The following is a 22,460-nucleotide window of genomic DNA, read 5'->3' as shown; positions in this document are numbered from 1 at the left end:
GGTATTTAATAGATCTGTCTGCCAACTGTAGAGAGATGCTGGTTGGCTTTACTTCTCCAAAACCTAGTTTCCTAAAAACAGAGAGAGTCATTAGATTAACACTTGGCCCTAACTAGCATAAAGCTTTATCAAAATAGGAATTTCTTATAGTGTAAGGGATCGTGAAACTCCCCAAATCTTTCAACTTAGGCGGTAGCTTCTTTTGTAAAATTGCACTGCTCTCCTCGGTCAACATTACAGTCTCATGCTGCTCCAATTTCTACTTATTTGATAATATATCCTTCAAAAATTTTGCATATTTAGGCATTTGCTATAAAGCTTCAATGAGAGGAATATTAATATGCAGTTACTTAAATATACTCAGAAATTTAGAGAACTGATTATCAATCTTATTTTTTCTTAATATCTGCGGAAAATGAATTGGTGGACAATAAATTGAAGGAGAATAAGTTTCATATATAAACTTCTTGGATTTCTTGGGTTTTGCAGCTCATTTACTCTCCTTAGTCATTTCAGCTTGCTAGTCGGTCACATCCCGCTCTGCTTCTTTCACCTCGTACTCGATTTCCTTCTTCTTGGACTCTACATTTTCAGCAGGTTTTACATCTCACTCGGTACTTATTGTCTATGGCTGGTCATATGTCTGCCCACTTTTCAATGTTATGGCTTTGACATGTTCTTTCAGATTGGTCACAATGTTGCTCAGTAAAGTCCATGCAGTCCTCTCGGTAAGCATGTTTGAGAGCTGACCGATTTGTGCCTCAAGATTGCGGATTGAAGAAGAGTTGTTTTGGATCACCATATCAGTCTTTTGCACGTACCGCATAATCATATCTTCAAGTATCGGCTTCTTCTCTTGCTGTGGAAATTGTTGAGGTGGTCTAACCAGCACTTGGTTATTGCTCCATCAAAAGTTAGGGTGATTTCTCCATCCAGGATTGAACGTGCTTGAATAAGGATTGTTGTGACGTTGAAAATTGGACACGTAATGGGCTTGTTCATAACTCGGTTGGCCAAAAGGATTCCCCACTTAGCAATCTACACTTGAATGACTTCCTGTGCAATGATCACAAATAACATTAGTTTGAATTGCATTAATGTTCATCTTACCTAGTTGTTGTAATAGATTTGCCATCTGCGCCGCCATTGTTGTAATAGAATCAAGTTCAAAAACTCCAGCCATCTTTCTTGGCATTGCTTTCTCTGCAAACCATTTATAGTTATTGGATGCCAATTCTTCTAGAAGTTTATATGCAACTTCATGAGTCTTACTCATTAATGCTCCTCACGCGGCCGCATCAACAATAGATCGATTTGTGGGTCCCAAACCGTTGTAAAATGTTTGTACTTAAAGCCATGCTGGGAGGTCGTGATGTGGACACTTGCGCAATAAGTCCTTGTATCTCTCCCATGCCTCATATAATGATTCACCCTCAAATTGGGTGAAGATAGTGATATCATTCCTTAACTTCGCTATCTTGGCCGGAGGGAAATATTATGCTAAGAATTTTTGTGCCAACTCCTCCCAGGTGGTGATGATGCTAGGCGGTAAAGAGTTCAACCGAGCTTTTGCTTTTCCCCTGAGCGAGAAAGGAAAAAGTCTCAATCCAATCGCATCATCACTACGTTGTGTTTAAAAGTATCACAAATTTCTAGGAAATTGTAATATGGACATTAGGATCCTCTTGTGACAGACCCCCAAACTGGACGATTTGTTGAAACATTTGAATGAAGGCTAGCTTGATCTTGAAGTTATTGGCTTGTATAGCTGGCCGCCTTATACTAGATGTCGCCCGATTGACAAAGGACATAACGTAGTCTCTTAACGCCTTGTGCTCTTGGTCGACCATATTAAATTTAGATGTGGCGACCTCTTTCTTTTTCACATTATTAATCCGATGTAAGGATCTTTCAATCTGGGGATCCAAAAGTGTATGATCTAATGACTTAGATCGGGGCATGCACTTCTAATTTCTGAAAAAAAAAAATCAAACTGAGATCTAATTTAAACCAATTTTTTTTTTTAAAATAAAATCCAAAGTAGTAAAAATCTAGCTAGTATCAATATCAATAACAAATAACTAATCCCCGGCAACGGCGCCAAAAACTTTTTGTGCTAAAAATATCTGCAAGTGCACATAATCGTAACAAGTAGTAAATTATTTTAAAGAAAACAGATATTGAACCAATAGGGGATAATTATGCTATTGAGTACTGAAATTTACTAAATTAATTACTATTTGAAAAATTGAAATTTTGAAGAATAGATGATCTAAATTAAACTAAAGAAAAAAAATTAAAATTAAGATTTTAAAGATAATAAGAAGAGATCTAGAGCATTTGATTTCACCTAACAAATCTTACATAATTTATTCTTCATTGTTATAGAATTCCAATTATCACAAGTTGATGATAAAAATTCCTTAACTATTCAATATTTTCTCTTGAACAATACCAAAAATATCTCTAACTAATAACTCCATATCTCGATGTCAATTTAACTACTTGAAAACTCATTAAGTTCTTTGGAGTTTTCTAGAAAATACACTAATCGCGGTAAAGTATGTATACTTTTGCTCAACTAATGGTATTTTATCCTAGAGCTTTAATCACAAATCACCTCTCGGTCTCATTGTGATTCAATAGATCGAACAATAATTAGCTAGAAAATTGCAATCATTAAGAAAAATGAATAAACACTAAATCATGGAAATATTGAAAATAAAATAATTTCAAATATAAATTGTGTGTTCAATGCTAGACTACATCAAAGCTCTAGAAAATAGAATTAGTTCACAATGAAATTGAAAAGAAAAATAATAAAACTAGTTTTCTTCGTTAGAGTCGGTTGATGAATCATGTGACTCTCGCCTCTGCCCTCCAGATCCGTCTCCTTGAAAGAAACTTAAATGATAAACTCTGAACTTTTGAAATCTAAAACTCAGACTCTCTCCCTTCTATTCATCCCACAAGACAAGATTAAATAGATGTCAAAACTCAAATTCGGAAACAAGATAAATGTGGCTACAATCTAGCTTAAAGATATGGAAAATAGTTTCTAAAGATAAATGTTAACATAAAAGAAGTTATCCTAAGAATAATGGAATTATCTAAAATGGAAGATTCAATAATAAGCAGCTTGATTTATGGAGTTCGGGAGGATTTTGTAGTCAGCAGATTGATTGCAGAACTCGAAAGGGTTCCACCAGATAGATGTCGTGTGCGCTGAATATAACTGGTCTCTTTGCCCAATGGCCAAGATGTAAGGCTCTTGACCAAGATGAACAACTTCTCTTGCTAACCTACCGAGCGGTAAAACTGCTCGCCTTTACTAGTTGTTGCCCAAGATGTATTTTAGGTTGGTCTTTTAAGTTGATCGTTTTAACTAGTCGCCCAATCTAACCCCCCAAAGCTTTGCACCAAGTCTTCTCGGCTAGAAGGTAAAATCTCTCGCTTATCGCCTAACTCTTGTCGCCAATTTTGGTCGTGAGTTTCTTTGCCTAAATCTCCTTGGCTCTCTTCAGATCTCGTTGTCTCTCACCGGTCTGGATCCATAGTCTCTTCTTTTGTACCAAAATACTTTCATTTTGTACTAAATCTTCTCATTCCTTCAAATTTAAGAAAATAAAGAAAATTGATAGAAATAAAATAAAATCAATAGTATTGAAGAAAAAATGACACTTTTCATAAATAAAAGAGTAATAAAAATCACATAAAAATCACACTTATCACCTATCCTATGGGCTCAGATGCCTAGTGCATTAGAAACAAATAGGATCTAAGGTCTCTAAGTACTCTACACCAATTGCATGGCCCAAAATTAAACCTAAACTAGTGACGAAAAATAGACGAAGACTTGGCTAAGTTTAGGTTGTCACACAGTCGCATCAAATTCTTATGTACTCAGAAAGTTTATAATTTAGCTTCTAACTTACTCTTAGATAATTTATTTATGATTCTTGTATAAACGGCATATTCATATTATAAATTTCATTTTAAGCATGAAACATCATAGGATATATGATTGAGCATTTGATTACTTTCTTACATGACATGTGAAATTCTCACCCTTTTAACATATTGCTTATATAAATGTCATTTTTCTTGAAGCTTAATATATATGTACTTGTCATGATATACATTTTTTAAGTATTGCATGAAAATAAATTTTTTTCACAACCCTAAAGGCTAGAATGAAGAATTATCCTAGTACAACTCCTCTATCCACTCTGAAGTGAGTAAAAATAGATTGGTAAGCCCTAGGTTGACAAAGAATCATCAACGGGTTTCGAATAGTTTCTTTTTAAAAAATGTCGGAGCGAAGTCATTTATGGCACCTAATGTTGGTGGGTGCATACGTTATAATGATATGTTATGATGAATTGTTATGATACCAATACATTAGGTTACAAGTCTGCAGACAACGTGATTTCAATGTGAGCTATACTATGGTCACCAACAGGTACTCACAGTGCAGAGTTTTGACGATACCATAAGTTATGTTATGTTAATAGTGGCTTTAATAATGATGAAACGTTATGTTTTTTAAAAGATAAAGTGAAGAATGTTCTCTGTAAGAAAATGTACATTAAAGTTTTGTGAAAGATGTTGAGGAATCTGGATGGGAGAAAATATGGATTTTGTTTTTTATGCATGCATCTCATGTTTATCATTAATCATTCATATCTCATCTCTGTGCAAGTTGATTGTTTAACTTAATGAGATTTTAAGGAATCTCATTGTGATAGGCTCACTACCATCCCTTCATAATGGTAGAAGTTGTATCAAGACTGGCATAAGACAAACATGATGAACCGTTAGCTTCAGATAGTTGAGGATGAGCCAATCTTGAGTGGAGGCTGGATTTTATTTTAGTGTTTATAGCGATGACTCCATACACCATAGAGCAGATGAGAGAATTGATTTGACTATGGAACTTGGATGTCATATCTGTATTAAGGACATTTTATCTCCTACTTTATTTTTGAGCTTATGCCTTACTATGTGGACTTCTTATGTAAGGCAATATCTATTTATGTTTAATTAATCATTTGAGATGTTTAGTTCATTCTGGCATAAATTTTTATAAGTCACCCTTATTTCGTTGCGATTATTGCATATTAGTATGTATTGCATACTAGGATGTATTGCATATTAACTTTCATGAACAGGGATATGTAACCAAATCTTATAACCGGTCGGGCTAAACTCTACATAAAAATAGCTATCTAATTTAATTCCACATAGGCGTTCCGTTTACACTACAATGAGACCGCATCCAAGAAAAAATTTGACTCTCACACTCAGTTCTCTTCTACGACTAACAAGCAGCCGTCCAAATCTCACAACAGATCACCACCTCTCCTGCGTAGATCTCTTCGTCGACAAGCTCCCTCTCAACACTCAGATCTCCCATCTCCTATGCAGATCTATTCTTCTTTCAAACACCTGCAACCCCTCCATCCAAATCTCACATTCATGCATGGACCACCCATGTTTTCTATTCATAAGAACATATTAAAAAAGAGAGATTTTGCTAGTTAATATTGCAAGATATTACCTGGACAAAGCAATCATGGAAATCAAGCCTAAGCAACGAAGCTGCCATGCGAGCTTGTTTTTGGCCACAACCTTGGCCACAATGGACTTGATGATCTCTTGAGCTTTTGGTTCTGATTTTTGGGTTTTTTTTTTAAAATGTGCAAGAAGAAAACTTAGATGAATTTGCCAGAAGATAGGTGTTTTCATAATTGAGATCTAGTTTTTTTTTTTAGTTTTTTGAAAAGAAAAACCTTTTTTTCCTTTTATTTCTGGTAGATTTTAGTCATTTTCTTTTCATTTTTCTTTGGATCGGCTTGGAGGGTTATTTTTTATCTCTCAAGGTTGGTTTTTTAGACTTTTGGATTAGAATAAGTTGTCTTTTTTAAACCTCTTTGATCTTTCTTTGATGATATTTTGTTTTCCCTAATTTTGTTGTTTTTTGCTTGTCTTTAGAACCAAAACATGTTCTTTAGTTTTGTTAAGAAACAGGTTCTTATTTCTCCTCCTTTGGTTCGAAAAAATTTTAATTTTTAAGTAGAGTGTTTTTAAGGCATAAATGGCAGCTACGATGGATTTTTATAGTAGTAGACGGTGACGGACGGGCTACAGGATGAAAGTGACGGACGACGCTACTGAAGTACACTCTTGCGGCTGTGCTGAAGACTTGAACAATAGAATGATGAATTGATTTCTATCAGGTGTGATAAGGGTTCTGAAAGATCTGGTGTAATAAGGTTCATTGTGCTTTAGGTAAAATTGCAGATGTGGCAAATTGTGATTAAGGGCTGTTAAAGCCAAAGGACCAGCCCGACCGCTCCTAAGCATTTCACAATTGTTAATACCATCCAAAATCATCCACTAAGCCTAATTAAAATTCATAGCTAACCTCAATAAATTATATCTTGTGGACTTATCCAATATATTGTATTATCCATATTCCATTCCTTAAAATGTTGTATTAGGGTATTACATCAACCCAACGCTGCAACCATGCACTACCCAGTCCACAGCCAACAGCCTCCAGGAGAACGCTGTAAAAGCTAGTCCCAACCTCTATATTTTAGTTAAAAAAAAGCACCATGCCAATTTTTTTTCATTGATAGAATCCAATTTCTACAACTTCTTACAATATTGGACACATTAAATAAATCACATTTAGGCATCCCTAGGATGCTTTTCTGTATATTTCTCTTTATATAGTCCATTAATATATCAAATTGGGTTAGACTAGTATTAATATTTTGAACAAATTAAAAAAAGCTGTGAGCTCAAGATGCGCTTGAACATGCACTATTAGGTTTAGATTGTCTTCGATAACGGTCCTAATCCTAAAGTTTTAAAAAGTCATTATCAAAGAAAGAGAAAGGTCAATCATTAAGTTGTTAGAAAACTTAAAAAAAAAATAAGGTTGAGCCAAATAGCATATTAAGATTAGGGCGGGAATATTCAGTATAAATCGTGAACATAACTCAAAATAATAGGGTTATGATTGTGTATAATAGGATTTGGGTAAGTTCGGGTCAAGTCGAATATGACATGATATTAATCGAGTCAAATTTGAGTTAACCCGACAGTTTCATGGTAAACCCATATAATTTGATTATATGCAAGTATTTTAAAAAATATATACATTATATATTTGTTATATATATATATATATATATATATATATGATGAACTTAGGATGGATAGTGTTGAGGAATTCTTCCGGTAAGGTCAAAGTCAAACAATATGGATGAATGGTCCACGATGATGGCTTAAGGATTTATATGCATTCGAATGCTCATCAATGAAATAAACAGTAAATAAAGCATATAAGATATGAATCAAGAGAGAGATTTATGCAGTTTGGCATAAAAGCCTATGGCCATAGGTTGTTTGGGGGAGAAATCCACCTTAATTATTGTACAGTCTTTCCTGGCCTCATATATCTCTCAACACAATGGAGGAAATAAGAGTTATATGGAGGTTGAAGAAGATGCATTCATTCTAGAGAGAGAAACTTTGTGGAGCCTCTATACCAAGAGAAACTCTCTCCAAAATCTATCAAGATCCTCCCTTTTATTAATGTTTCTTTTCTTCTTTGGAGTGGTTGAATCCTTCCAGTTTTATGTCGCTTTCACATTTTTTCCTATCCGAGTCAACTTCATTTTGCTTTATCACTTTCTTCACTATTTCTCAATGGGCTAGGCCTGGTTCATTTCGTACCCAATAGATGCCCGTGATTCTTAAGGTTGACTTACCTAACAAGAAGGCATTGAGAATCTTCAAGTTAATCATAATAGAGATGGTCTATAAAAGCTATAGAAAGATAAATTCTGGGAACTCATCCCTTGCTTTTCGTTGTTGCGTGATGAAATAAAGATTTATGAGGGTAGACCTTGAGGAGGCATGTAAATCCCGGTAAGGGCCTCTGAGGATGAGCCTTTAAGACACTTGTTTGTGTGATTGTATAGATGACAATTGAGTGTATTGATGGTCGTGTGAGATTGCTTATTGTTAGTGAACATCGTTGAAGGCATGTATTTTCATATTTGAGATGTTTTTCATTTTTGTTGGCGTTAGTGGACTTTCTGCCCTTTTGAGACGATTTTGCATTGGTGCTGCTCTTTTGGTGTTAAGGCGGTTATGGAGCTCAGACGCTAGTTCCTGGTGGTAACCCACTGGTGCTGGTTATGGTAAGTGTTAGCCTTGATCGCATGCACATTTCTAACATCTCTTTCTTAGGTAGGAGGATTGCCCAACCCCTTTGTTGTGGTGAGAGATGCGTTGCTAGCCCTCGACTTTGTATGTGAATGGGAGAATAGCTCAACTGCACTATTGTGGTGAGAGGCATGCTCAGCCGCGTTGCTGAGGTACAAGTATTATTTCTGATCACATGCACATTGTTAACACTCAAATTTGAAAGTGGAACGGAGCATGGCTCAACCGTGCCATTTTAGCAGGAGGTGGGCTTGACCGCATTGCTGAGGTGCGAGTGTTAGCCTCGAGCGCATGCGCTTTGCTAACACTTGGCTTTGTAAGTGGGTGGGACCATTGCTCAACTGTGTTGATGTGGCAGGAGGTGTGCTCGACCTCATTGCTAAGGTGCGAGTGTTAAGGGGAAAGACAATGTAACGCCCCGTACCCAGATGAGTCAAAGAATTACTACATGCCACTTATAAACTTATCTCCCAAAGCATCTAAAATCTCCAAAAATCTCATATTCAGTAACAAAATCACATTTTCCATTTAGACACAATATAAACTCCATAATGTAATCATTACAAAATAACATAAACCAAGGGGGTCCACAATCTCCCAATAGTCTCAACATAAATAAACTGATAAATCTCCAAGTCCTACTAAACCAAATACATAAATATCTAAATGACATTAGAATTCCTACTTTTAACAATAGTAGCCTAAGGTACTCGACACCATTTTCGCAGTTTAGCCATGCTCAGCTGGACCCTCCACATCATCTGAAAAATATTTAAAGATAAGGGGTGAGTTATCAACAACTCAGTAAGCAAACCACATATACTAGTGTGTAAAACATGAACCTTTTCAGAGAGTTCAGAATGCAGAACACAAAAACATTTTATTTACATATGTAGATCTCAAAAAATATAAACAACATATTAGAGCGACATTTCAATCTTTTTCATATTTCAAAAAAATAAAAATAAAAACAACTGTTCATATTAAGAAAACGTTTTGGCATAACATAATTGAACATCTTCATCATATCATATCGTATCGTATCGTATTATAATGTATCATATATCATGTTTAACCCCCGTGATAGGGTTGTGCTATCCCTGGTAGCCAAATCAAGCAGTATCATATTGTGAAACTTCCCCTCTTTCAATCTCGGAGCGTCAAGTGTGCATACAGGAAAGAACACATAAGAGACCACTTTGTTTTCAAAGTGGGTGCACTCATATCATATCATATCATGTTGGTATCAACCATATCATGTGAACCAGTATAATCATATCAGTACCATATTCAAAATCAGAATAAAAACAAATAAGTATGCCAAAGGCTTTTCATATCCATATCATATCAAACCACGTACAGAACACATTCATATCATTTTCAGATGATCAATAATAGATCCAAAACATTTCATAGCACATGTATAAAAATCTCAATTTTCATATTCACTCTTTTGCACATTTCAGAAACATGTCAAATATTGTTCATGTCTACACTATTCATGTCAAAAAGTAATTTTTCAGTTTCATATAGATTTCATGAGTGAATGCAGCATACATAACTGAGGTTGTTTTCATATTTTCTTTTCAAAACATAACATGCACATTTTTACAAACCAACTTCAGTTTATTTTCTTTTTATGCAAATCTAGCATAGGAACCTTAGTTACCTGATTCTTGCAGTGTATTCTCTAAATTCTGGAAGTGTACTCTATCTGTGTTGCAATAACCTAAATTATAATATTTGTGCACAAGTTAACGACCAAGCTCGTACATAAACTTAATTAACCAAAACTCATAATCATTAAGAAATAAAATAAGATAAGCCTCTCAATAGTTAAGTTTATAACCAGCACAACAAAACCAACCCCAAATCAGTCATAAAGCGGCTCATAAAACCACTTAATTCAACTCCAAAACTTTTACACAACTGGGTATTCAGATGGGGGAAAATTGAAAAAAATTGAAGAAAAGGAATGAAGAAGAAACCGTCGGGATGGAAGAAAGAAGAAAAAAAATAGACCTTACCTGCCAAAACGACATCGTTTGGCTCCTTAGGAGGGAACTAGGTTTGGGCCAGGGCCTGGGCATCGGACTGGGTCTTAATCCTTACAAAAATTCCATCCTCAGAATTTGTTGTAAGTTGTCAAAACTCCCTTCGAAAAGTCATGGGTGCTTTTCTCACATCTCTTCTTCCAATTCCCAAGAAGCTTCATTAGTAGCGTGATTCGTCCACAACACTTTGACCAGAGGAATAGTTTGAGTCCGTAACACCTGTTCTTTCCATTCTAAAATTCGTACTAGTTCTTCCGCATAAGTCATATCTTCCTAAATCTGAAGTGGCTCATAGTCAACAATATGAGTGAGGTCGGGTATGTACTTCCTCACCATGGAAACATGAAATACGTTATGTACTCCCGCAAGTGCCAGTGGAAGTGCTACTCTATATGCAAATGGTCCAATCCGGTCAAGAACCTCAAAGGGCCCGATATATCTAGGGCTCAGTTTGCCCTTCTTTCCAAATCTCATAACTCATTTCATTTGTGCAATTCTCAAAAATACTTTATTTCCAACCTCAAACTCTAATTGGCGGCGACGATTATCAGCATAACTCTTTTGTCGGCTTTGAGCTGCTTTCATTCTAACCCGAATGGTATCTACCTTCTCTGTGGTCTTCTGAATAATCTCTAGTCCCAAAAGTTTCCTTTCACCCACTTCATCCCAATACAATGAAGATCTGCACCTTTTGTCGTACAATGCTTCGTAGGGTGCCATTCCAATACTAGCCTGACAACTATTATTATAAGCAAACTCGACTAACGGTAGATGTCGCATCCAAGACCCCTTAAAGTCCATCACACATGCCCTTAGCATGTCTTCTAAGATCTGAATAGTCATTTCTGACTAGTCATTTCTGACTGTCCGTCTGTCTGAGGGTGAAAAGCAGTACTAAATTTAACTTAGTACCCATGACCTCCTGTAAGCTTCGCCAAAACTTTGAAATGAAATGAGGATCTCTATCCGACACAATGGATACCGATATCCCATGCAATCTTACCATTTCTTGCACGTACAGTTCAGCTAATTTCTCCAGCCTATAAGAAATTTTAATGGGTACAAAGTGAGCTATCTTCGTCAAGCGATCCACAATCATCCATATTGCATCTTGTCCACTCAATGTCCTTGGTAGGCCTGTCACAAAGTCCATGGAAATATGCTCCCACTTCCACTCTAGAATCTAAAGTTACTGTAACAATCCTGCTGGTCTCTTATGCTCCACCTTCACTTGTTGGCAAGTTAGGCACTGTTTCACAAATTTAGCAATTTCTCTTTTCATACCATTCCACCAAAAAGACTATCTCAAGTCCCGATACATCTTAGTAATCCTCGAGTGAACTGTGTACAAAGAATGATGTGCTTCTTCAAGAATTACCCTTTTCAGTTCGTCATTAGCTGGCACGCACAATCTACCTCTAAACCTCAAAACTCCATCCTAGAAAACGTTAAAGTCGGATTTGTCCATGTTCCCAACTTCTTCTACTAGTTTCACCAACCCTGAATCCACTTTCTGAGTAGCTTTGATTCTATCTATCAAAGGCTGGTTGAACTATCACACTGGCCATGAAAGTACTTGTATCACTAGTGATGACCTCAATACCAGCTCTTTCTAAGTCCATTAACAACCTGTGTTGAGTAGTAAGGGTTGCAACTGCTGGTCCCATTAACTTCCTACTTAAGGCGCCGGCGACAACATTAGCTTTGTCTCGGTGATAATTGATGGTGCAATCATAATTTTTGATCAACTCAAGCCATCTCCTCTGCCTCATATTTAATTCCTTCTGGGTGAAGAAATATCAATTTTTTTAATCTCGTACCGTACCGGCTGCTATTTGCCGTACTGGCCATTGGGCCGGTATAGGTATCATATATATTTCGTACCAGTCCAAATACCGGTCGTACCGGCCTATATTTCGGCCTTTAATTTTTTTTTCATTTTTTCAAACTACGAGCTTATTTTTTTACCCTCAGTTCAGACTAGGCTATTTATAATTTATATATATGTATTTATATATAATTTATTCATATATAGACTATTATTTTGGAATATAATTTATATATATAGTTTATTCATATATCGATTATCTTGAAACGGTATACGAAATGATACCGATACCTAAATATTTCGTTCCAATGTCTAAACTATTTGTACTGTATTTTGGAGACACTATTTGTACGGTATTCAAAATATTGAGAAATATTCTAAACTTTTGTGATCCATGTAAATTTTGCACTTTTCTCCATACAAATAGTGTCTACAAATCTTAAGTACAAAAATGACTCCCGCGAGTTTCAGATCATGCGTGGGATAATTTTGCTTATATACTTTCAGTTGGCATGAGGCATATGCTATATTCTTCCCATGTTGCATCAATATGCACCCCAAACTAAGTCTTGATGCATTGCTGTAAACTACAAATCCTCCTTTAGCATTGGGAACTGTTAACACCGGAGCTGTCACTAATCTGTATTTCAACTCTTAGAAACTCTCTTCACACTTTGTTATCAATTCAAACTTATTATTCTTTTTGGTGGGTGCAGTGAGAGGAACTGTTATCCTGGATAAACCATCAATGAATTGGCGGTAGTAACCTGCCAATCCTAAAAGACTTTAACCTCATGAATATTCTTTGATGTTGACCAATTAACTACTGCTTCCACTCTCTTCGGGTCCACTGAAATGCCAAACTTTGAAACTACATGCCCCAAAAAAGTGATTGAATCTAGCCAAAATTCACACTTCTTCAATTTAGCAAACAACTTTTTATCTCTAAGTGTCCCAAGTATCAGTTTCAAATGTTCTTCATGCTCAATCTTACTTTCGGAGTATATCAATATGTCATTAATAAAAACAACCACAAACTTATCAAAAAATTCATGGAACACCCTGTTCATCAAATCTATGAATACTAATGGGGCGTTTGTCAGGCGAAAAGGCATGACCAAAAACTCATAATAGCCATAATGAGTCCTGAAAGTCGTCTTATTCACGTCTTCTGTCCTGATCTTCAATTGATGGTACCTAGATCGAAGATTAATCTTAGAAAATACCTGAACACCCTGGAGCTGATCAAACAAATCTTCTATACGGGGTAACATGTCCTTATTCTTCATGGTCACCTGATTAAGTTCCCTGTAATCAATACACATTCTCATCCATCCATCATTCTTTTCACAAAAAGAACTGGAGCTCCCCAAGGTGATACACTAGGCCCGATAAAACCCTTGTCCAACAAATCTTGCAACTGCTCCTTGAGTTCCACTAATTCAGACGGCGCCATCTGGTAAGGTGCTTTCGAAAGGGGTGTCGTGCCTGAGACTAATTCAATAGCAAACTCTACCTCCGACTTAGGCAGTAGTCCAGATAAATCTTCTGGGAAAACTTCTGGATAATCACTCACAACAGGTATTTGCTCCAACTTCAACTCCTTTTTTGGTGCTCCTACCATGCAGGCTAAGAACCCTTGACAACCATCATGTAACAGTTTTCCAACCTGAATGGCAGATATGATGGGAGGATGCAACCTCACTTTCGACCCCGCAAACTGAAATTCACTTTCTTTTAGGGGTCTAAATACCACTTCTTTCTTAAAATAATCAATACTGACATGGGAGGAAGCCAACCAGTCCATACCCAAAATCACATCAAACCCGATCACGTGAAACACTATTAAATCAGCTGGCATTAGTCTTCCCTCAATAGATAAAGGACACCCTAGTATAATCTCATCACAGACTACCGAATTTCCTGTTGGGGTCAAGACCACTAACTTGTGCTTCAACTTTTCAATTTTTAGAGTGCAAAAATCTAGAATAAGCCATGGAAACAAATGAATGTGTCGCTCCCGAGTCAAATAACACGATAGCGTTATTAGAAAACAAAGAAAGGGTACTTGTGATCACGTTCAGCATTATCCATGAACTAAAATATCGAAAGTCTTAACAACAACCAACAAACTAATATCTTAAAGCAAAAAAAAAGAAGTCATACCAGTGATCACATCATTCCTATTCTCAGCCTCTCCAGGTGTCAATGCAAAAACCTATGCAGGCACAGTAGGACGTTGGTTGCTTCCTCGTGATGTCCCTTCTATCCTGGGTGGTAGCAGCATGGCGGCCTTGTTGTTGTCCAACTGCAACAGGCAGTCTCTGAGATAGTGACCAGCCTCTTACCCGAGCTACTACCTTCATTCCTCTTTTTCCACGATCCCTGTTCCATGCCAGAATGATACCCAAATGGAGTAGTCATATTTCTCTGATCATGCAGTGCAATGGTTCTTTGAAGGCTTCGTTTAAAAACTGTGGCCTTATTCACCATCTCTGAAAAGTTCTGAATCTGGAAGCCCACCACTCGTTCATAAAGTTTTTCATTTAGTCCCTGTTCGAACTTACCCGCCTTCTTCTCCTCATCAGGGATTGGGTACGTAGCAAAACGTGACAACTTGGTAAATCTGGTTGCATACTGGTATTCTGTCATAGCTTCCTGCACCAAAGTGGAGAATTCTATTGCCATGTCGTCTTTGATTGAGCTTGGGAAGAAGTGCTCCAGAAAAATTTGCTTGAAATGCAGCCAACTAACTATTTTGCCTCCCCGATCAGCTTGAATGTGGCGTACGCCACCTTCTATTCTACTGTGCAGGTTAGGACCCGCAGTATCTCCTCAATATCCTAAACCCAATCCTCTGCCAGGGTCGGCTCACCTCTCCCATCAAATGAGGGGGGTGCATCCGGTTGAATTGTTCCACGATACAACCTTATTCATTATTGTTGTGTTGGCAACCCTGGGGATTTTGCGCGAGATGATCTATTAATTGATGCACTGGAGCTTGAAGTACTTCGGAAGCACTCAGAGTTGCTTCCATTTCATTATCAGTAGCATTCAAATCCAACATACTTTGTTGCTGACGACGAGGTGGCATCCTGTAACGCCCCGTACCCAGATGGGTCAGAAAATTATTACATGTCACTTATAAACCTATCTCCCAAAGCATCTAAAATCTCCAAAGATTTTCATATTCAGTACACATTCTCATATTTTTCAAATAGACACAATATAAACTCCATAAAGTCATCATTACAAAATAACATAAACCAATGGGGATCCACAATCTCCCAGTAGTCTCATCATAAAAAACCTGATAAATCTCCAAATCCTACTAAACCAAATACATAAATATCTAAATCACATCAGAATTCATTATTTTAATAGTAGTACCCTAAGGTACTCGACACCTTCTCTGCAGTTTAGCCATGATCATATTTCCTATTCCTGGTTCTTAGATGGACCGTCCACATCATCTGAAAAATATTTTGAAGATAAGAGGGTGAGTTATCAACAACTCAGTAAGCAAAGCACATATACTAGTGTGTAAAACATGAGCCTTTTCAGAGAGTTCAAAATGCTGAACATAAAAGCATTTCATTTTCATATGCATATCTGAAAACATATAAACAACATATCAGAGCAACATTTCAATCTTTTTCATATTTAAAAAAGAATAAATTGTTCATATTAAGAAAACACTTTGGCATAACATAACTGAACATCTTCATCTTATCATATCATATCATATCGTATCGTATCATATTGTATCATATACTATGTTTAATCCCCATAGTAGGGTTGTGCCATCCCTACTGGCCAAACCAGACTGTATCATATTGTGAAACTTTCTATTTTTCAATCTCGGAGCTCATAGTGTGCACACATGAAAGAACACATAAAAGATCACTTTGTTTCCAAAGTGGGTGCACTCATATCATATCATATTATGTTGGTACCAACCATATCACGTGAACCAGTATCATCATATTAGAACCATATTCAGAATAAAAATCAAAACATATAAGTATGCCAAAGGTTTTTCATATCCATATCATATCAAACCACGTGCAGAACACATTCATATCATTTTCAGATGATCAATAACAGATCCAAAACATTTCATATCACATGTATAAAAATCTCATATTCGCTCTTTTGAACATTTTAGAAACATGTCAAATATTGCTCATGTCTACACTATTCATATCAAAAAGTAATTTTTCTCTTTCATATAGATTTCATGAGTGAATGCAGAATACATAACTGAGGTTGTTTTCACATTTTCTTTTCAAAACATAACATGCACAATTTTACAAACCAACCTCAGTTCATTTTCTTTTTATGCAAATCTAAAATAGGAACCCCGCTTACCTGACTCTTGCACTGTATTCTCTAAATTATGGAACTGTACTCTATCCTTTTCATGATAACCTAAATTATAATATTTTTGCACAAGTTAACTACTAAGCTCCTACATAAACTTAATTAACCGAAACTCATAATCTTTAAGAAATAAAAGAAGATAAGCCTCTCAACAGTTAAGTTTATAACCTGCCCAACAAAGCCAGCCCCAAATCAGTCATAAAGCGACTGTACAACCACTTAATTCAACTCCAAAACTTTTACACAACTTTTGACACTTATACTCGTTCAGTCCAACACTTATCATATCCAACATTCAACATAGTTCACCCTTACTCCTAACGTATCAGTTCATTTAACATATCACAAAATTGACTTATCAAGCACTTCAAAACCAATACATCGTACGGGTCTCGCTTGCTTGCAAGTGAGTTTTTCTCTCTAGAGTAGAGTGAGTCTTTCAGGTTAGCTTGTGCTGGTCTGAGAGAGGTGATCATGGAAGAGGAGTTGTCAAAGCAATGGGAGAGACTAAGTCTTACAGAAAGGGAGAAGGAGGGTTTGGATCTACAACATCAAACACCAGGGTCCTCTGTGAAACCGAAACACCTTTGTTTACTTGTTATGATTGTGGCGGAAAAAACGGTTAACAGGGAAGCATTCAAGAGTACCCTGCCAAAATTCTAGAAATGCGAGAGCTGGCTACAATTCTCAGAAGTTGAACTAATATATTCCTCATTGAGTTTCATAGCAAGAAGGATCTGGAGAGGGTGATCAATGGTAGGCCGTGGTCTTTTGATAGATGGCTACTATGTTTTCAGACCTTTAGTGGTTCTATGTCCATTAATGAAGTGTAGTTCACCAAAGAGGAATTTTGGATTCAAGCTTACAACCTGCCTTTTGACTACATGATCAAAGAAGTGGGTTATCAGATTGGAAGTAGTCTGGAAAGATTTATTAAAGTCCACGTAGATGATATAGGTTTTGGGTGGGGAATGTTTCTTAGAATAAGGGTTGAGCTTGACATTACTAAAGCCCTTCCAAGTGGCATGTTCATCACAGTGGAGGGGAAGAAATCATGGGTGTATTTTAAGTATGAGAGGTTGCCCTACCTTTGCTTTAAGTGTGGGATCATCAAACACTCTTATTCCTTGTGTTCTAATGGTAGGAGTGGGGAGGGGCTGGACCAATATGGATCCTGGTTAAGAGCTCTTATCGTAAGGGAGAGTGAATTGTAGCATAAAAGATGTGGTGAAGGTTATAACCAAGATGCTCAGACTGAACCTCGTCCATGGAGGAAGAGAGGAGGGGACAGTAAAGATACTTTTGTTGGCAAAGCAGATTTCAGGGAGGGGTGTCAGATGCCTGCCAAGGATATTGACATTTCTAAGAAAAAGCTGCTGGAATGGGAAAGGGGCAGGTACTAGGGGATGTGACAAAGTCAAAACCAAAGTTAGAAACGGTAGGCATGGAAAACCTGAATAAGACAGCTATTGCACTTTTAGTTCCTGTTGAGGAGACATGTGACATGCATGGAGTGGGGGGCTCAGTACTAAGTAATGGAAACACTGTTGCTATAGAGGACAGTTTTGACCCTAGACTAAACAACAAACTTCCAAAGGGGACTGAGACCTCAACTGATCTACATAACCAGATCCATTCCTTTGACCAGTTTATCTCCAACCAAGTTAAAGTTCTTGAACAAGCCAAGAGAACTGCCAGCTGGAAGAGGAGGGCTCGAGACATCTGTTTTGAGAATTTTTCTTTGGGACTAGGAGGTAGTTCAGGCATACCTACTAGTAACAAGAGAGAAAGAAACCATACTTTGGCTAATGAGGGGCTGATCACTAGTAAGAAAATCAAAACTGAGGAAGATGGAAACACTGGTTCTTCTCAATCTGATATGGTGGTGGCTGTTGAACAGCTCCACCAAAACCAATGAGTTGTCTCAGTTGGAACTGTCGGGGGCTTGAGAACCCCCAGACAGTTCATGATCTGCACCAAATGGTGCTTAAAAAGCTCTCATCCTTCAAAAAATGCTTGGGTTTTGATGACAGCTTTGTCATTGACTGTAAAGGAATGAGTGGAGGACTTGCTTTTCTTTGGAAAGAGGACAATGAGGCAATAGTGCACACATTTACTAAACACCATATTTCTCTGTTGGTGAAGGGGGTTGAGGAGGGGAAGGAGTGGTTGTTGACTGGATTCTATGGACACCCCATCACCACTAAGAGGAATGAAAGTTGGCAACTACTTCAAGCTATTAAACCAGAGAGTTCAAAAGAATGGATGTGTGTTGGGAATTTTAATGAGATACTTAATTATGGAGAGAAATGGGGGGGAGCTTTGAGATCAAGTGCTCAGATTGAGGCATTTAGAACTGCTATGGAGGCATGTGAACTTTGTGACATGGGTTCCATAGGTAATAAATTCACTTGGACTAATGGGAGACATGGAGGTGCCTTTACCAAAGAAAGGCTTGACAGAGCCTTATGCACCTCATGTTGGGCTGAGTCCTTTCCAAATTTGAGGGTTTACACTCTTCCTACTTTGAGCTCAGACCACTGCCCCTTGTTGGTTACTATGGAGGAGAGACAGCCTTATGGAATCAGGAAGAACAAACCTTTTAGACTGGAAACAAGCTGGTCTCTAAGGGAGGACTATCTTAAATTGGTGGAGGAAGCCTGGCTTAATCCCATGGAATCTGAGAACAAACTGCATGCTATTAATGAGGGCCTTAAGCTGTGCAAACAGAAACTCATGCAGTGAAATAAAGGAGTAAGAGGCAACTCTAAACAATAGGTGGCTGAGCAACTTGCCCTCTTGAATGAATTGCAAAAAGACAACAAAGGTCACCTGAATGAACAAATCAAGCACGTTCAGAAGGCTATCAACAGAATACTAGAGGAAGATAACCGTAGATGGCAGCAGAGAGCTAAGTAGAGGTGGCTGAGAGAGGGTGACAAACACTAAATTTTTCCACCAATGTGCTTCTCTCAGAAGGAAAAATAATTTGATAAAGATGTTGGTGGATGAAGATGGGCAGGAGATACAGTCCAAAGAGGGTATTATCCCCCTCTTTCAAAGCTACTACAAAGAACTCTTCACCACCTCATCTCCAGATAACATCTCTGGATGCTTGGCTGCAATGGAGTCTCGAGTAACAAAAGCACAGAATGCTACTCTCACAAAACCTTACACCCAACAAGAGATTGAAGAGGCTCTTTTTTCAAATGGAGGGCCTCAGCTCTCCTGGCCCGGATGGCTTCCCAACAGCCTTTTACCAGAATCATTGGTCCCTCATTGGTAAACAAGTCAGTGAAGCCATATTACAGGTACTAAATTCTAATGGCAGTCTCACTGCTGTTAATGACACTTCCATTTCCTTAATCCCCAAGAAAAGAACCCCACTAAAGTCACAGAATTCAGACCCATATCTCTGTGCAATGTCAAGTATAAGCTCATTTCTAAAGTAGTGGCTAATAGACTTAAGAATGTATTGCCTCTTATCATTTCTAACTCACAGTCTGCATTTGTTCCTAATTGACTCATTTATGGTAATGTGATAGTGGCCTTTGAAGCTTTGCATACTATGAAGGCTAAAATGATAGGAATGGAGGGTTACACAGCTCTTAAATTAGACATGAGCAAAGCTTATGATAGACTAGGGTGGAGCTTCATCAGAGCTGTGTTAATCAAAATGGGTTTTTGCAATCAATGGATAGAGTTGGTGATGAAATGCATTGAGACAGTATCATATGCTATCCTTGTTAATGGAACCCCTCAAGAATCCTTCCACCCAACTAAAGGGATTAGACAAGGAGACCCCCTTTCACCTTATATTTTCATCATATGTGCTGAGGCACTTAGTAGTCTAATCAGTAAAGCTGAAGGGGAGGGACTGATCCATGGGGTCCCTATTGCAAAAGATAGGCTCAGAATTTCACATCTCTTTTTTGCTTACGATTGCCTGTTTTTTTGCAAAGCTAATGCCATTGAATGGGGCAGACTTTTTGGGTTATTAAGAGCCTATGAATCAGCCTCAAGTCAAAGGCTTAATTTGGAGAAAACTTCTATCATATTCAGCAAGGGCCACACAACAGTACATCCTATCTATTACTGGGGTAAGGAATGGCATGTCATATGAGAAATACTTGGGTCTGCCCTTAGTGGTGGGAAAGAATAAAGCCAAGAATTTTAAAGGAATATTGGATAACATTAGATCAAAAGTCAGTAATCATAGAGTCAAAATGCTGTCTCAAGTAGGGAAGGAGATCTTTATCAAAGCTGTTATCCAAGCTCTTCCTACCTACACAATGTATGTTTTTAAACTCCCTAATTCCTTGCTCAAAGACATCAACAGGGTCATCAACAACTTCTGGTGGGGACAACAAGGCAGTGAACACAGGATCCATTGGATTTCATGGAAAAATAGGGAAAGGCTAAATCTGAAGGGGTATGGGCTTGAGGGACTTTGAAGCTTTCAATAAAGCAATGTTGGCCAAACAATGTTAGAGACTGATCCAACACTTTGATTCCCTTGATGCTCAAGTGATTAAGGCCAAGTATTACCCAAGCTCCACCTTTCAAGAGGCAAAATTAGGCTCGAAACCCTCTTATATCTGGAGAAGCTTCTTAGCAGCTAGGCCATTAGTAGAGGTAGGATCCTATTGGAGGATAGGAAATGGTCATCATGTTCAGGTTTGGAATGATAAATGGATATCCTCTCCTAATCCTAGCAAGGTCCAAAGCACTGTTAGTGTGATGGAGAATAATGCAACAGTCTCAACTCTAATTGATCTTATCACTAAGCAGGGGAAATATGCACTAGTGCATCAGATATTCAATCACAGAGAAGCTGAGTCCATAATCAAAACTCCCATAAGCTGCTCAATAGCAGAGATAGACTTGTTTGGCAAGACACAAAAGATGGTGAATTTTCAGTTAGAAGTGTCTATCATAAGGAAATCGAGAGAAGCCTTCCTGTTTCTAGTCAAGCATCAAGTAGCTCTTCCCTCAAAGGTTTTTGGCAGCAGTTATGGCAGTTACAAGTGTAGCCTAGAGTTAAATTTTTCCTCTGGAGATCCTGTCAAGAGGCACTTCCAACCCAATCTAATCTCTTCAAGAAGAAAGTAGTAGAACACCCCCTCTGCCCTATATGCAATTTGGAGGAAGAAGACTCAATTCATGCTATTTGAGGGTGTAAGTCAGCCAAGGATGTGTGGAGTCAATGTTCTAAAAGGTTACAGAAATGCCATCTACCATACATGTCTATGCTACAACTTCTTGAAGCCTTATTTTAGACCATGGAAAGCAAGATCATTCAAGAGTTTGCTATGGTGGCCAGTAAGATATGGTGGAGAAGGAACAACTTAGTTTTTAAATGTGTTTTTGCTCACCCGAAGGTAATTGTGCAAAAGGCTAGAAGCATCTTGGATGTGCTGAACGAGGAACTGGGTTGTAGTTCCAGTAAGGTCTGTACTTCAGCTAAGGTTTGGCAGGCTCCACCATCAAATTGGCTCAAGACGAACTGGGACAGTGCAATTGATAAGGCTAGAGGTATCATCGGAGTGGGAGTGGTAGTTAGGGACAGTACAGGCAAAATCATTGCAACCATGAGGACTAAAAAACATCTCTTCCCTGATCCTTTGCTAGCTGAGTCTTTTGGAGCTCTTAAAATAGTACAGTTTGGACTGAAGCTTGGACTAACAAAAGTAATTATTGAAGGGGATTCCCTACAAGTCATCAATAGTCTTAGAAGGGACAAAGAAGGCTGTAATAGTGCAACTATGTTTGTATGTGAAGCAAAACAGCTCTTAGAAAACTTTGCTAAGTGGGAGGTTTCTCATGTAAGGAGAAATGGCAACTCTATAGCTCACTTGTTAGCAAAAGATGCTCTTTCCAATTATGATCACATTGTAACGTTGGAGGATCTCCCTCCTTTGTATCCCTTTGGTTTGATTGAATGGAAATGA

General features: G+C 37.7%; 2 protein-coding genes and 1 non-coding gene across 3 annotated transcripts; 2 read left to right on the top strand and 1 right to left on the bottom strand.

The window, feature by feature from the left end:
- Positions 1 to 625: 625 nt before the first annotated feature.
- LOC121260136 lies at positions 626 to 13,451 on the bottom strand. Its single transcript, XM_041161982.1, has 2 exons — positions 13,353 to 13,451; positions 626 to 859 (listed from the first exon to the last, which is right to left on the bottom strand). Exons 1-2 carry the CDS (start codon positions 13,449 to 13,451, stop codon positions 626 to 628), a joined length of 333 nt encoding a protein of 110 aa, XP_041017916.1.
- LOC121261758 lies at positions 1,365 to 1,471 on the top strand. Its single transcript, XR_005939980.1, has one exon. It is a non-coding gene; the product is annotated as a small nucleolar RNA R71 (small nucleolar RNA).
- Positions 13,452 to 21,791: 8,340 nt separating the features above from the next.
- LOC121260135 lies at positions 21,792 to 22,460 on the top strand. Its single transcript, XM_041161981.1, has one exon. The coding sequence runs from the start codon at positions 21,792 to 21,794 to the stop codon at positions 22,458 to 22,460; it is 669 nt and encodes a 222-aa protein (XP_041017915.1).

The sequence above is a fragment of the Juglans microcarpa x Juglans regia genome, chromosome 4D (assembly GCF_004785595.1).
Source record: "Juglans microcarpa x Juglans regia isolate MS1-56 chromosome 4D, Jm3101_v1.0, whole genome shotgun sequence".
NCBI lineage: Eukaryota > Viridiplantae > Streptophyta > Magnoliopsida > Fagales > Juglandaceae > Juglans > Juglans microcarpa x Juglans regia.
The sequence above is the reverse complement of the archived record's forward strand: the minus strand, read 5'-3'. Positions and strand labels throughout refer to the sequence as shown.